This window comes from Pollachius pollachius (assembly GCF_949987615.1).
Source record: "Pollachius pollachius genome assembly, chromosome: 4".
NCBI lineage: Eukaryota > Metazoa > Chordata > Actinopteri > Gadiformes > Gadidae > Pollachius > Pollachius pollachius.
Window position 1 is genome coordinate 28,104,420 of NC_136937.1, and position 15,725 is coordinate 28,120,144.

The following is a 15,725-nucleotide window of genomic DNA, read 5'->3' on the forward strand; positions in this document are numbered from 1 at the left end:
GGTTCAAGATGATGTCAGCTGTAGAAGCCCCACCCGTATGACCCCGTGATTGGTCGTGTTTTTTGCCTACAAATCCCGTTTACCTCATTGGGTCCTGCAAGCCAGTGGCTTTTAGAAACAGGAAGCCGCACACGGGGGAAGGGAACTGTTGTCGTATTACATACAAACACACAACTCTTGCAAAGAGCGGTTTAATTAGCGATGTTGTATACACTATACACTCAAGGTGTGTCGACGCATGTTGGTACACATAGCTGAGTGATACTGGGGGTTATGAAAATGCCACACAATTGACCCAAATGAATGTTCCTCGGAATAGTGGCGAACAATATGTGGTGCTCCCCAACCGCACTAACAATCTCCACATAACTCTTAAAATAGTGGATTAACTAAGAAGCGCTGGTCGCCATGGTGTGGGTTTCGATGCTGGCCGCGGTGCTGTGGCTCTGGACGGAGCCAGGACGCTGCGATGTGCAGAACGGATCGCATCTGGTCGAATACTCCGCCGAGGGCTTCTCTGAGAAGCTGCAGTCCGGGAGCACAATGTTTGTGTACTTTGGGCATCGGGGTAAGTGGCTGAATTGGCACACGCACGCGCTTGGACACACGCACTAACGGAGACACGCACTATCAGTTAAACCCGCTTATCACACACACACACACACACACACACACACACACACACACACACACACACACACACACACACACACAGTTTTTCACATTGCCCAACTTTTCCTTCTCTAAAAAATTTAGATTGTAATGGTTCATTTGTTTTATTTTGAAACTACCATAGCAATGTACATTATGAATTATCATGGCAATACAGTTAATTTAGTTTAGGAATGCATGCATCGTATTGTTCTGGGTAGGGCTGGGCGATAAATCGAATTTGGATGCGATTTCGATTTTTTTTTAAATTATCATTATTTTATATTTAATGTTTTATAGAAAGGGCAGAACAGCTGGTTACATATCTGTATATTATTTTAGATTGAAACATTTTCTTTTTGACCATTTTGTGTATTTTTTTAAGGCGAAATTTCAAAGTTCTCAGTTACAACGGTTTTTTTGGGAGAGACATGCTGAATAAATACAACATGTTTTCAAACTCAAAAATAATCGTTTGAATAATCGCGATTTCAATATTGACCAAAATAATCGTGATTATGATTTTTCCCACAATCGAGCAGCCCTGGGTTCTTAACATAGACAAAGGTGAAAAGGGTTAAAATCCCCTCTCATATATTGGGTTTATCTAAACCGAGTTGCTTTGCATAAAATACATTTATAAATGAGTAAATTGTGTTTGTGAGAGCTAAAGACATTGTAAAAGTGTATCCCCCTTCTCTCCGCCCCTCTTTCCCTAGTCTCTCCCACCATCTCCCTCTTCTTAGTCCAGCTAGACAAGTCCGCGGAGGCCCTGCAGGATTATGGGATAGTGGTTGGCAAGGTAACAAATAGCTCTCGTGATCTTCCTAATGCCCACAAGGATTAGAAACGGTGTTCTACCGATCATGCTGACGCTGGCGTAAACACGATGTGATCCAATTTCTAATCAAGATAGAGAAGACGGGTTTGCTATCCATGCACTTTATGCAGCAGAATACAACACAGAGACGGGTTTTAGTACACCATAACGACACCCCAGGTGACCGTTTATCCCTCTCTCTCTTATTTGTTCAACCAGTTAAGAGCCTAATGTAACTTGAGTCACTGCATGTTGATCTCCCGGGTAATAAGTGGGTCTTACTCAATCAAATGAGCACACGAACAGGAATTAGATAATTGACTGTTAAAGGGGGTTTGGTTAATTTTTAAACAAGTGCTTTTCCATCTCCTAGGTCATGTTTGCTTTGGATAATATTCAGTGGATTGGAGACTGATTGGAAGGAAATTAGTCAAATGTTTTGTAATGAGCTGTGGGTTACAGGCGACGGATTGTGCTTAAAGGAAAACCAAAAGCTAAAATAACTAGTCTTGGATTTAAAGTGATGTAGCTGGCTATGGTCAGATCTCGCCAAATCTCCACTTAAACAAAGTTCTAAAAACGTAGGAGGAGATGTGAATATGAAATCAAATTATGTTAAACATGGTTTTGCAGGAGTTACCTGTTATTTGCAGATCTACCTCTGCACACGCACGCACACACACACACACACACACACACACACACACACAAACACACAAACACACAAACTAAATTACTAAATGGATAAAAAAAAAATCCAACTTCACTAAGCTGGACAGAAACCAGAGAACAAAAGTTTGTGAGGTGAAAAAGACATCCAGCTATAGCTACATCTTGAGATCTTGTTCCCACTGTCCAGGTGAACTGCAGCCAGGGGAAGCCGGCCAAGTTCTGCACTGGAGAGCGGCTGCTGAAGAAGGTCTACCTGTTCAGGTACGTCTGCATGAAACACGGGTACGGGTCTATGTCTTCCCACTCAATGTCTTATAAATAAAGATGTCTTTTGTTGTGGTGGCGTGTTGCCCTCAGGAACGCTGAGCTGCTGAAGAGCTTTGACGTGGACTCGGTGTTCGACATCAACGCCATCGTGGCCCACGTCCTGTTGTAAGTGCGCTGGTCAACAGAAAACATGTTCTCATGAACTCACGTTTGTACTCCCGAACTCACGTTTGTACTCCCAAACTCACGTTTGCACTCCCGAACTCACGTTTGTACTCCTGAACTCACGTTTGACTTCAGCCCTTTCAATTATTATAACAATGTTAATGTTACCGTCGAACGCTGGTTTGTGGTTTTCACTGTCTTTGAACCAACACACGTTACAGCTTAGGTCTATCTGATACTGTGTTTCTGTTCTCGTGACTCTTCAGTATGTTTCTTAAGCTTTGTGTTGACACCAGCTAGTGGAGTTTATTCACACATCCTTCAGAAAACCTGTTACATGACTCACAAATCCCCCTAGTGGTGGGAAAATACATATACCATGTTTTTGCGACGGTTGACTCAAACTACTAGGGGTGGTCAAGCTGTCTGTCTCTGTCCGTTTTGAACTATTTACCTTAAGAATTACAGCACATTAAAGAATGAATTATTACATTACGCATGATCGCCCATTAAAGATTAAACTATTACTTTAAGCATGATAGCACATTATGATAAGTGTTCTAGTCTCTCTCTCTCTCTCTCTCTCTCTCTCTCTCTCTCTCTAGTGGCATCCTGTTTGACGAGGTGCGCTACGCCCAGTCTGTGGCCGACCTGCATGCCCTAGAGCGTGCGGCGTGGGGGAAGAGCGACGTGGTGCTGGCCTACGTCCAGATGCTGGGCACGCAGGGTGAGCCCGGGAAGGGGGGCAGGGGGGGGGAGACTTTGTGGTGGGGTTAGGGTGGAGCGAGATGGAGGGAGAGAGTGAAGTTTGTTACCTCGCTGTGATGCTCTTTGTCCTTCTGATTGATTCTGTCCGTCCCTCCGTCTGCCCCCCTCTGTCTATCTATCCATCTGTCTGCCTGTCTCTCTTTCTGTCTCTTTCTGTCTGTATCTATCTCTCTGTCTGCCTGTCTCTCTCTCTTTCTGTCTGTATCTGTCTATCTATCTGTCTGTCTGTCTGTCTGTCTGTCTGTCTGTCTGTCTGTCTGTCTGTCTGTCTGTCTATCCATCGGTCTGCCTGTCTCTCTTTCTGTCTGTATCTATCTGTCTGCCTGTCTGTCTCTTTCTGTCTGTCTATCTACTTATCTGTCTGTCTGTCTGTCTGTCTGTCTGTCTGTCTGTCTGTCTGTCTGTCTGTCTGCCTGCCTGTCACTCTCTTTCTGTCTGTCTATCTATTTATCGGTATCTCTTGTCTGTCAGAAATGTCAGTAATGTTATATCATATTTTAAAACCTTTGGAGCTCTCTGCTCCCGCCGGAGGTATTGTTTCCCTGGTGGTTTACACCCCTGGATGCTAAAGGCGTTGTCTCAACAGAGCACCGCTCGCTGATGGAGACGGTGTTTGTGTACGGAGCCAAGCACCAGTTCGTCCTCACTACCGGGGGACCCATACTGGAGCAGCTGGGGTAACTGGTCTGTTTTCAACACACCCATAGTCAAAGGAGAAGCACCTTACCATTGTTTACTCAACCAGCCCAGCGCTGGTTTGGACCAGGTCAGCCTTGGACCCAGTTCAGGAATCAAATGACAACTTTAACTTATTTTCTTCAGAACAGTGGTTAGTTCATGTCCCTCCCTCCCCATCCCGTCTTTGTCAGTGGATAGAAAAAAAAATCCACTTTTATCAATTTATTAATTTGCGACGTTTCACGATAAGTTAATTGCAGGGGGCCCACGTCGCAATTTCGATGAACTAATGAACGCAATTAAAAAAAAAACGTTAATAAAAAATAATGAATACAAATGAATTAGTAAAGAATTCCTACCCTGCCCCCCCTAGCATGGACCCGGGCCGCACAGCGGGGGTCTGGTTCCTCCACTGCCGGCTCCTCCAGGGCCCGGCCGGCTCGGCGGCCCCCGGCCCCCGGTGCCCCCGGACCCCCATGAGGAGGCCTCTGTCCACCCTGGACCTCCACGGGTTCCTGCGGCTCATGGGGGCCCCACTGGTGGTGAGTGACCCCAGGGGCCTCCCCGAGGACTAAAGGGGGCGTTGAGGGGAACCCCTCCCCGGGGAAAGTTTCAACCATGACCAAAACACTTCCAACAAGGAAAGAAAATTAAGAAAATTTCATATTGATTCCAAGGAGATTTTAATTGTAATGTTTATTTCCTATTCTGCTTGAATTTATGAATATCAATTGTAGTGCTTATAATAAGGCAGTGTTTCCCGCAGGATTTTTTTCAGCAGCGGTGGTGTGGTCCCCGAACCCTGTAGGGGGGTCCCGGGGGGGGCCAATTTTTTTGTACCCTTTACATTGGAATGCATGAATCTGGTGCACTTTGAGAGGAGAATATGCACTTAAATCCTATTCAAACAGTCCTGTGTATTACTGTAGATGGGATTATTGGTGTTGTAACTTTGCCTTTTGTGTCTTCATTTACAGATTTTTATATTTTTGTATAGTAATATTTGAACAAAAAATGCCACAACGCAAATATAATTTGCACAATTTATTTACAGATTTTTGCCTTACGCTTAAACACTAAACATGGTTGCTATCCCAAAAAGAGCGACAACACGCACACACACACATAGGCCTACACACACACACACACACACAATACTAGAGGAAAAACGGCACGGATGTTGCGGTTTATAGATACAATAAATTGATTGGGCTCAGAGGGTTTTTAACACTGGTGGTCATGTAGCGACACATTTTAGCAACTTACTTTCTCTCTCTCTCTCTCTGTCTGTCTCTCTCTCTCTCTGTCGGGCTCACTCTTTCCTTCTTTCTTTGATCTTCCGCTTCACTCGCTACTGCTAGAATCAATGTACCTTTGCAACCGTGTAGGGTAGCCTACTGCCAACAACTGCCACACTCGCTGTGTATTTTTCTTCTTTGATGTTGGTTACGTGACGATGTGCCGCGTGCTGCGCAATTGACGTTACGCGCTGTACATTTTCTAAAAGGAGCTACGTAAAAAATTTAAAAAAAAATTAGGAGAAGGATTTTTATTGCAGCGGCGGAGAAAATTCAGCAGCGGCGCACCGCCGCTGCTGAATTTTGTGTGAACGTGGGGGAAACACTGTAAGGACAGCTTATTATTGTCCCATGACGAAACATCTATAGAGTATTAGATAGAAATGTTGCTGTATTAAGATCTGCGGCTAGATCGGTCCATCAGAAGAGAGGATCACCTGTAAATGTGTCTTCTCTCCAGCTCCCCTCCTCATGTTGGGGGCTGTCCATCACACCCCACACAACGCAATGTTGTTGATCCTTATCGCTGAAGGGGATAGCTGGAAGACAAGGATAAGGCTTTATTTATCCTGGGAGGAGGGAGCAGCGAACGGGGGACAGAAACAGTTGCAAATAGCAAGGATGAAGGGAGGAAGTGAAAAACTTTGATAACTAAAGAAAGTCTGGTCATAAAAAATGAATACAATAAAAACAAAATGGCGTCCGCTAAGACGTCTTCAAGGTCGTCCCCAGAATTGCATCCTCTACACCTGTGGCCCTCTCTTCTTTCCCCACCACCAGACGGAGGTGCGTGAGGACCCCTCCTCCGTCCACCCCCACCATACCCTCCTCCAGACGCCCCAGCTCTTCCTGTTCTCCCAGCCCAGCACCGAGCACCCGGACCGGGCCGTGGCCACCACTTTAGCCTGGAGGCTGCGTGGCCTGGCCCTGCTGATGCTAGTGCACAGGTGATGGGAGGCTGGTGTTTCTGTTTGTGTGTGTGTGTGTGTGTGTGTGTTTGTGTGAGACACTGTATTCAATATTTCCGTAGGTTAAAGCTGCACTATGTCGCTTCTGTACTGCAGCTCTTTAAACCATTAAAGGTGCAGTGTGTAGGAGTTAGTGGCATCTTTTTTTATTCTGGTCAACTTTTGCCTTTTTTACATACATCATTACTTACATTACATACATCGATACACAGTCAAGTTGTGTGTATTATGAAACTATATAGTCGAGTGGTTTCGGCGTGTAGTTATTTTAGGGAAAACGTGTTGTGGGCTTCCTTGTTTGATTTCTATGTTCAGCATCCCACATCTGCCTCAGTATTCACGACTCTGTGGTATGGTCAAATCCTTTGTTTTCATTTGATTGTGTGTGTGTGTGTGTGTGTGTGTGTGTGTGTGTGTGTGTGTGTGTGTGTGTGTGTGTGTCCAGAGAGAGTCCTGCGGTGAAAACACCCGAGGAGTTCAACGTGGCCTACAGGCTTCCAGGACAGGTGAGTTCATTCATAACTTGTTCACTACAAATTCATGACATGTAAATAACATGCCAATCACCTTTTCATTGTATTCCCTACTATTCCCTGTTATTTTGATATTGTGTATTGTTATTTCTGTTACACGCCACCAAATGGCCATCCCAGAAGGACATATGTATCCAAACACCCAAATTGAGTCATTTAATGAGCGGATGCATTATTCCAAAAGTAATATACACACGCCTACGTTTAGTCCTCAAAAGGGTGATATTATGGCCTTTGTGACATCACCAGTGGGCGTGTCCACCTAGATGTATACTGGATGGATCAGCAACATTCGCTACACTCCACTGGGTAGACAGGTAGACGGATCTCTCCTGACGTCTCTAAGGCACAGGGACAGACAGATGTTTAAACGGATCAACCACATGGCATAACATCACCCATCTAATGCAATGTTTAAGTGAGAAGGACAACAGTCGAGGGTGCAAAAACAAAAGTGCAGCACGAGCGAGTTGGGACAAGAACTGGGCCCCGAAAAGACAGTCAGCAGATTTTGATCGACCTTTGATCTGTTAAATGCATGTTTAATATGTTTTCCTACCCATTGGTTTCAACTCTCTCTACCAGGGGTCAGAGGTCAAGTATCTGACCCTGACCGACCTTGAGGAGGTGGTGGGGCTGTTCAATGCCAAGGAGAGAGCTGCGGGGCACGGGGGAGAGGAGGAGGAAGAGGAAGAGGAGGAGGAGGAGGAGGAGGAGGAGGTGGAGAGAGAGCATGCAGATGACTGGTCGGAGCTCGGTAAAACGGCGTCCATCTTGTACAGCGACATATCATATGATACATAAATGATATTGATTACACTGTTGACATTGATTCAAAATGTAAACAGTGTGACATTAGTAAGACACATAACACACATAAAAACTGTGTGTGCATGTTTGTGTGCGCCCGAGTGCAGACATGTTGGATGACGAGGTGGCCGAGTCGGTCTTCAGGAGCCGAGGCGTCTCATTGGACATGGACGCCGTAACGCTGCTCAACAGCGACAAGTTCCTTCCTGCAGTAGCAGAGCACAGCCTCACGGTGGCACTGTTCTACCTGAAATGTGAGACACGACAGACCACCAGGCACAAAAACACAGATATCCGTTGTATGAAACTGAATTCCTTTTCAGGGGCCCACTTCTACAAGCATATTTTATTTGTGGGGAGAAGTTTTGCAATTTCCCAAGTGAGAGAAGTTTGCACAAATCCAGAAGTCTAGTCCGTTTGGTTAACTTGAAGTCGTATGAGCCTACAGTGGTGTTAAACCGTCACTAACATGGGTTTTGCTGAACAACATAAAAAATATACAGGTTATAAGTACCGATCGTCATTGAACACGGCCACATGACCTCTGCAGGATGTAGAATATGCTTTGTTTCTTAATTTCTCAAGTTTTCAGCGTGTCATTGATTAGCCCTGCCACCAGTAATGTGGAAATGATTAGCGAATTAATCAACCGATATCTGAGTTTGAAGATTTATTTTTTTTCATTTATCAAGTGAAAATATCCAATATTATTCATTTCAATATAATTATTTTGCCCTTTTTTGAAACAACAGGGGACGCTGTTTCCATGGCGGTCCTTAGTACGTTCATTGAGGTCGCTGACCGACTTGCAGGTAAAGACTCGAGACGCAGCAACAGCTTTTCCTTTGGCCCACGCTTTCCAATCAATATTATACTTTTTACACATTAACATTTCTTTGCCGCCTTGATGCATGTGTTTTTTGTTTTTTATTTTTTATTTGAAAGTGTTTCAGTGTTCGAATCTGACCGCTAGTTAGAAAGAAGGATGGATAATGAATGACTAAACAACTTTCCACTTTAAATGTGTGACTCGCGGTTATGGCGCGCTGCTAGGCAGACGTGTGAAAGAGAGCTCCCATGCACAATTCATAGAAAAATAATCAGGAAGCCACTAAGAATTACCAAACAGTTACTACTGATCCAAAAACACAGCAAACAGCCATAATGCCACCGAAACTGCAGCCAAAGACTTCAAAATCTACTAAATCAACCGATGATTCTTCCAGCCCGACGATGCTAACTAGTTCCAATACTAGCGACGACGACACAATTAGCCCTGGTCTAATTCTCAACGCTATCCAGACAATGAAAGAAGATTTTGTGTCGAGGTTTGATGGGCTATTGGGCGCTATTCAGGGAGTGCAAGGCGAATTAAAGTCATTGACTGGCCGACTGACCGAAGCTGAAGACCGAATTGGCGCCAATGAAGATGACCTAACATCTCTGAAAACACAGACCACCACCATGAAAGCAGCTATGGAGGAGCTTGTGCTAAAGGTGGATGACTTGGAAAACCGAGCACGCCGCTCGAATGTGCGGTTGGTGGGTCTGCCTGAGTTAACCGAAGGAGGTGACGTGCGTAACTTTTTGGAAAAGTGGATTCCTAAAGCTCTTGGTGAAATGAACTTTACTGGGCCATTGCTTATAGAAAGAGCACACCGAGTTGGTAGACTCAACAGTAAAGATGGAAGCCAACCAACCGCTACACGCCCTAGAGTGGTGGTGATGAAGTTTCTGAACTACGCCGACAAGGTTCGAGTGATGAAAGCGGCCAGAAGCAAGGGAAAGATACTTGTCGACGATAAGAATGTCATGTTTTTTCCCGACGTGTCGGCGGATCTGCTAAAACGTAGAAAAGTCTTTGATTCAGCAAAGAAAGAACTAGCCTCCCTTTCTATCCATGACCTGCGTTACGGAATAATTCACCCAGCTACACTTCTGGTGACCATCAAGGGAAGACGGCACACGTTCGACACTGCATCTGAAGCGGAGGCTTTTGTGCAGGAATTAAAGTCGCAAAGCTAGGCAACGCTGGGTGGTGAGAAAGCTAACGTGTTTAGTGCTGACACAATACAGGTAACTGAATTCTTCCTGGACTGTTTAAAGAATGCAGCCGCAATACGGGCGCGATAAGCTTTTCCTGGACTGTTTAAGACTGTTAATTTAAGTCTAATGTTTTGCTGCAAAGTGGTTATTTCTGATTGCAATACACAATAAGTTAACTTTTAATATTTTGCATGGAGCTCCAACATGATCGCTGAGCATGCTGTTCCTCGACATGTGGGTGGACCAGCTTAGTTCCATAGTCAGACTCTGTTCAGGGGTCTATTGGAAGTGTGATCTAGGGGAGGGAAGCGTGTACTTCGTTTGGGGAAGTACACCCTATTGTGTTTACGTCTACGTCTTAAGGCACATATTTTTATTTTCATTTGTATTAATTAAGTTTTCTCTGTATTGTATACTCAATTCCAACCCGCACATACAATGTAGTATTATATCATGTCATTTGAACTCCAGTTCACCTCTTGGAATGTAAGAGGTCTAAACAAACTTGTCAAGCTTAAGCAAGTAATGAGTAGGATTAAACAACTAAAAGCTAAGATAGTCTTTCTGCAGGAGACACATTTAACACCTGAAGATGTAGTAAAAGTGAGGAGGAGGTGGCCAGGTCGAGTTTTTTCTGCTTCATCTAGTTCTCGCTCACGTGGGGTAATCATTCTGATACATAACTCCCTACCCTTTCATCTCATTAATGTGGATGAAGACCGATATGGGAGATACATTATTATTCAATGTGAAATACTCTCAATTAGGTTAAATCTGGTAAACTTATATGGACCCAATGATGACAACCCGTCTTTTTTCAGAAATCTGTTTTTGTCCCTGGCTGATTTGTCTGGTAGTTTCATAATAGGTGGAGATTTTAATTGCACTCTCCAACCAGAGATTGATAGATCCACGGGGATAGATACCTCCAATGCCCAGACACGAAAGGAGTTATTACAATATATAAAAGAATTTAATTTAACTGACATATGGAGAAGAGACTATCCTAATCAGTCAACCTTCTCATGTTATTCTGCCACCTGCCAGACATTCTCCAGACTTGACTACTTTTTGGTCTCTGCTTCCTTGATGTCAACAATCACAAGAAGCTGGTACGACAGCATTGTAATTTCAGACCATGCTTCAGTTTCATTTAGACTAAACATGCCAAAGTCACTGAATTTCTCCATGGGGTGGCGCCTTCAGTCATTTTGGCTGAAGGATCCAGAATTTATGAAGTTTATTGGGGCACAAATTGATGATTACTTTGTAAATAACACAACTCAAACATCAGCTGCTATACGGTGGGAAGCATTTAAAGCCTTCCTGAGAGGACATATGATAAGTTATACAAGTTATAAACAAAAATCTTGGAGGCTGGAGATGCAACAGTTAGAAAAAAAGATAAAAGAAACTGAATCAAAACACTTCAAAAATCCTTCCCAACAGTCCTTTAGAGAACTTAATGAATTTAGAGCTAAGTATAATGTTTTATCTGTCAATAAGGCAACTAAAAGCCTGCTGAAATTGAAACAGTCCTATTATGAGCAAGGGGAAAAGGCTAGTAAACTCTTAGCTTGGCGTATTAAACAATCAGAATCTGAAAGAACAATAAATACTATTCAGCTAGATGATGGGTTGGAGACTAGTGACCTTAAAGAAATTAATAAAGCTTTTAAAGGTTTTTACGAGAACTTATACAGCACAGACTCTTCAGCCTCAGCCTTGCAAAAACAAAAATACTTTTTGGATTCATTGAACATCAAGCCTCTTGAAGAAAACTTCCTGGATGATTTAGACCTAGACTTAACCATTGAGGAATTATCTGCAGCCACTGGGAGTATGAAGGGGGGTAAGACGCCTGGCGAGGATTCGATTCCCATTGAAATCTATAAAGCTTTTCAGGAAACGCTACTGCCACCTTTACTTGAAATGTATAAAGAGTCCTTAGATAGTGGGTCCTTTCCCCCTTCTCTAAATATGGCGGTAATCACACTATTGTTAAAACCAGGTAAAGCATCTAACCTTTGTGGATCGTATAGACCAATATCACTTCTTAATAACGATCTCAAAATTCTCTGCAAAGCATTAGCCAGACGGTTAGATACACTTCTACCACAAATGGTGCACTCTGATCAAAACGGCTTTGTTCAGGGACGACAGGGTTTTCATAATATAAGACGAGTTCTTAATATTTTGTTTGAAAATTCAGGGTGTATGGACACTGCTATTTTGTCATTGGATGCCGAGAAGGCCTTTGACAAGGTGGAGTGGTACTTCCTGTTTGAGGTTCTTCAAAGATTTGGCATAAAGAAGAAATTTCTCTGTTGGATCAGACTACTTTATGCTGACCCCCAGGCTGTAGTTTTAACAAATGGGCTATCTTCAGCACCCTTTAAGTTGTACAGGGGCACAAGACAAGGCTGCCCCCTGTCTCCACTGTTATTTACCCTGGCAATTGAACCGCTGGCCATGGCAATTCGCAACCATACTAGTTTTAAAGGCATAAGGATAGGAGATACGGAACATCGCATAGCACTGTATGCTGATGATGTCATTTTGTTTTGCTCTAATTTGAAACAGACTTTACCAGCTTTATTGGACCAAATTAACTTTTTTGGCACCTTTGCGGGATACAAAATTAATTACTCGAAATCTGTAATATTATTCTTGAATGAAAGGGAACGACTACACCCCCCAATTCCTACTCCTTTTACGGTTTCACTAAATGGCTTCACATACCTGGGTGTTAAGATTGCCCCTACCACTGACAAAATTGTTCCTAATAACTACAATACCTTAACAGATAAGGTCACCCAACTTATAAATAGATGGACAAATCTACCCATTTCTATGATTGGGCGTATAAATGTAATGAAAAAGTCAATTTTACCGAAGTTTCTTTATCTCTTTCAATCTATTCCACTTGCTCCTCCACCCTCACTCTTTAATTTTCTTAAAAAGCTTTTCTCTAACTTTATATGGAACAACAAGCGTCCCAGGCTCAGGCTTTCCCTGTTGTATTTACCATATGATAGAGGTGGTTTACAACTACCAAATCTTGAGTGGTATTACTGGGCAGCTCAAATCAGAGCAGCAATGTTTTATTTTGAGAGAAACCACCCTCCAGCTTGGGTTTCAATAGAAGCACATTTAACAAAGATACCTTTAAACCTGTACATCTTCTCTGCTAAAAAACATAAACTAATCAAACATACTAAAAATCCTTTTCTCAAAAATACATTAATGGTTTGGCACAAATCTCTTGCATACCTAGGAGAAACAGCTAAACTATCTCGGTTCTCTCCAATTTTTGGTAATGATGACTTCCAACCTGGTAGAGCAGACCCAGGGTTTAAAATATGGGCAGCCCAGGGTATAGCTAAGGTTGCTGACCTTTACAATGAAAACTTGGTTCTCATGTCATTCGAAGAGCTTAAATCAAAATATGGGATTCCTGCAAAACATTTTTTTAAATATTTACAATTTAGAAGCTTCATCCTTTCCAGACAGAGCAATGATTTGAAGCTTCCCCCCCTATCCACTCTAGAAGATTACACTTTGAAGTTTTTACATTCTAGGGGACAAGTTTCATTACTCTATGAGCTTTTTGTAAGCAAGTCTAAAGAATCATCACAGCGCTCACTTCAAGCATGGCGGAGGGACTTGCAGGATAATGTAACTGAGGAGGAATGGTCAAAGGCATGTTTTCTAGCTCAGACCCAATCCGTAAATACAAACTCCAAACTGTTACAATATAAATGGATAAGTAGACTGTACATAACACCAGCTAAATTGCACCACTTTAACCCTAACATACCTGATACCTGCTTCAAATGTAAAGACCAAAAAGGTACCTTATTTCATTGTATGTGGGAATGTCAAAAGACACTTTCTTTTTGGAGTAAGGTGGTGGACCTTGCTAGCCAAATCAGTGGCAGGAAAGTGCCTCTTAGTCCTAAATTGTGCCTATTGAATATCTATCCAGAAGACTTCACTACCTCTAAAAAAATTAGGTCTCTTCTGAATATTTGTTTTCTGGAAGCCAAACGATGTATTGCTCTCTCATGGAAATCAGATACACCCTGTGCCACATCACAATGGTTGAAGGGAATGACTTCTTACTTAGCTTTGGAAAAGATAAGTTACACAACAAAAAATAGACTTGACAAGTTTTGGGAAGTATGGAACATTTTCTACAACTTCCTTGAAAATAACAACATGGATGTTGATGGTTGGTTGGATGATAAGACGGATTGAGTATTTTTTTTGTTTTGTTTTGTTTTCATTTGTTCTCCCCTGTAAACAATGTAAGTTAGCAGATGTAATTTCAATGACTGTAACACACTGTCTACTGTGACAAGAACATCTATTATATGTGCTATATGTGAGAACAAATTGCATTATATGTGCCTTGTTGTGTTGTCTTGTATTGTTTGTCTGTAAAATGAACAAAATTCTGAATAAATATATGTTTAAAAAAAAAAAAAAAGTAAATGTGTGACTCAGTTACTGACTTGTAATACAAATATTCCATTCAACTCATACAGCACCTTTCATTTTCGTGGACGTTGGGAGCAACAACAGTGCATTACAACAATAACACAGACCGAGAAGATACTAAACAGCTTAATGTAAAGCCTCTTTGAATAAAAGTGACCTTTCGTCGACGTTTTCTCCGGCCGCTCTCAGACTCGGAGGCAGCCGGCGTTCAGATGGGCGTGGTCGACTGCGGGGAGTGGACCGACCTCTGCGCCGCTCAACCAGTGACCGCCGACCGCCCGTACCCCTTCCAGCCAATCACGGCCTTCCCCAGCGTCCTGCTGCTCCGCCCCCAGGAGGCGGCCCAGCGATACAGGGGCATGCTGGGTAGCGAGGCGCTGCATCGCTTCATCCTCATGTGAGCAGCGCTACCCTTGTTTGGTTTCTACCAGTGAACACTGGTTACAGTACTGTGTTAAAGTGCTCAGCAGAAAACCTTACATTTTTCTATCTTACCTCGCACAGAAACATCCTGTCTATTCACTAAATGATGATGAATTGTTGTTTTTTTCCTCCTCTACATCACCATCCTGGTCACCTTTCTTTTGCATGCGGCATTTCAACTGTTCTTACGGTTGTGGATGAGACGGTTAACAGTTGTAACTGTTTATGCTAATGAGATATGAAACGGCATCCATCGCAGCGTCACATCTAATAATCTGAAGGCCCCAGTCGCAGGATCCGCCGCCACAACTCACAATGTTTATTTTAGTGTTTCTTATCATGGGTAAGCTCCCTGCGACAGGAAACCGCCATTAACCTCACGAATATAACCACAAGATTAAGCAATGAGGGAGGACAGGCTTCCTGTGAGATGATTTTTTTGGATGAAGAGACCAATAGAAGAAGATCTCGAACGAAGATATCCGCATCTGCGAAAACTTTTACTTTCCTAACTTTTGAATGACATAAAATTTCTACCATCACAACCAAATGTGATTTTAACATAAAGCACAAACACTACTGTCACTGCAATGTGTTCAAGAAATCCGATCCAGCCTCAGAGGATCAGCGTTTGTGTGTATCATAATCTAAACCAGACCCTATTCCATATGCTTATTCCACAGGAGCCTCACGCCATCCCCAGTGGTGCTGTCCACGCAGGAGGAAGTGAGGTCGTTTCTACAGGAAGTGCCCGGGTCAGACCTCTCGGCCTGCAAACCGGACCGGGTCCTGGGACTGTTTAAGACCACTGCGGACCCCCGTAAGAAAAACCCCTGTTCATTCGCACGCAGGCACGCACGCAGGAACGCCAGACGCACGCACGCACGCAGGAACGCCAGACGCACGCACGCACGCACGCACGTGCACACAGCCCACCCAATGTCACTTGTTGCTTTTGGAAAATTCCAGAAAACAGTATTTAAGGCCTTAGAGATGCTGTGGATTACTTTGAAATGTGTTTTTTCTGTTTTGGATAAGTTCCTCAAATACTATTTATTTTCATTAAAGTTGTAAATGGTTCCTTGCCTCAGACCTTTATCAGCGATTGTTTGCGAAACGTTTT

At 43.2% G+C, this 15,725-nt stretch overlaps 1 protein-coding gene across 2 annotated transcripts in view; it reads left to right on the forward strand.

Annotated features, from left to right (window-relative positions):
• Positions 1 to 140: 140 nt before the first annotated feature.
• Positions 141 to 15,725, forward strand: part of txndc16 (thioredoxin domain containing 16) — a 24,064-nt gene continuing 8,479 nt past the window's right edge. The window contains exons 1-14 of one of the 2 annotated variants that reach the window (XM_079734802.1): positions 141 to 568; positions 1,371 to 1,453; positions 2,331 to 2,404; positions 2,501 to 2,575; positions 3,181 to 3,302; positions 3,930 to 4,020; positions 4,395 to 4,563; positions 6,100 to 6,266; positions 6,733 to 6,793; positions 7,406 to 7,577; positions 7,738 to 7,884; positions 8,383 to 8,442; positions 14,369 to 14,576; positions 15,286 to 15,422. In XM_079734802.1, coding sequence (XP_079590928.1) covers positions 409 to 568; positions 1,371 to 1,453; positions 2,331 to 2,404; positions 2,501 to 2,575; positions 3,181 to 3,302; positions 3,930 to 4,020; positions 4,395 to 4,563; positions 6,100 to 6,266; positions 6,733 to 6,793; positions 7,406 to 7,577; positions 7,738 to 7,884; positions 8,383 to 8,442; positions 14,369 to 14,576; positions 15,286 to 15,422 — 1,726 coding nt within the window. In that variant the 5' untranslated portion in view covers positions 141 to 408. The remainder of the gene's footprint in view (positions 569 to 1,370; positions 1,454 to 2,330; positions 2,405 to 2,500; positions 2,576 to 3,180; positions 3,303 to 3,929; positions 4,021 to 4,394; positions 4,564 to 6,099; positions 6,267 to 6,732; positions 6,794 to 7,405; positions 7,578 to 7,737; positions 7,885 to 8,382; positions 8,443 to 14,368; positions 14,577 to 15,285; positions 15,423 to 15,725) is intronic. The other variant, XM_079734803.1, reaches the window with a different exon arrangement.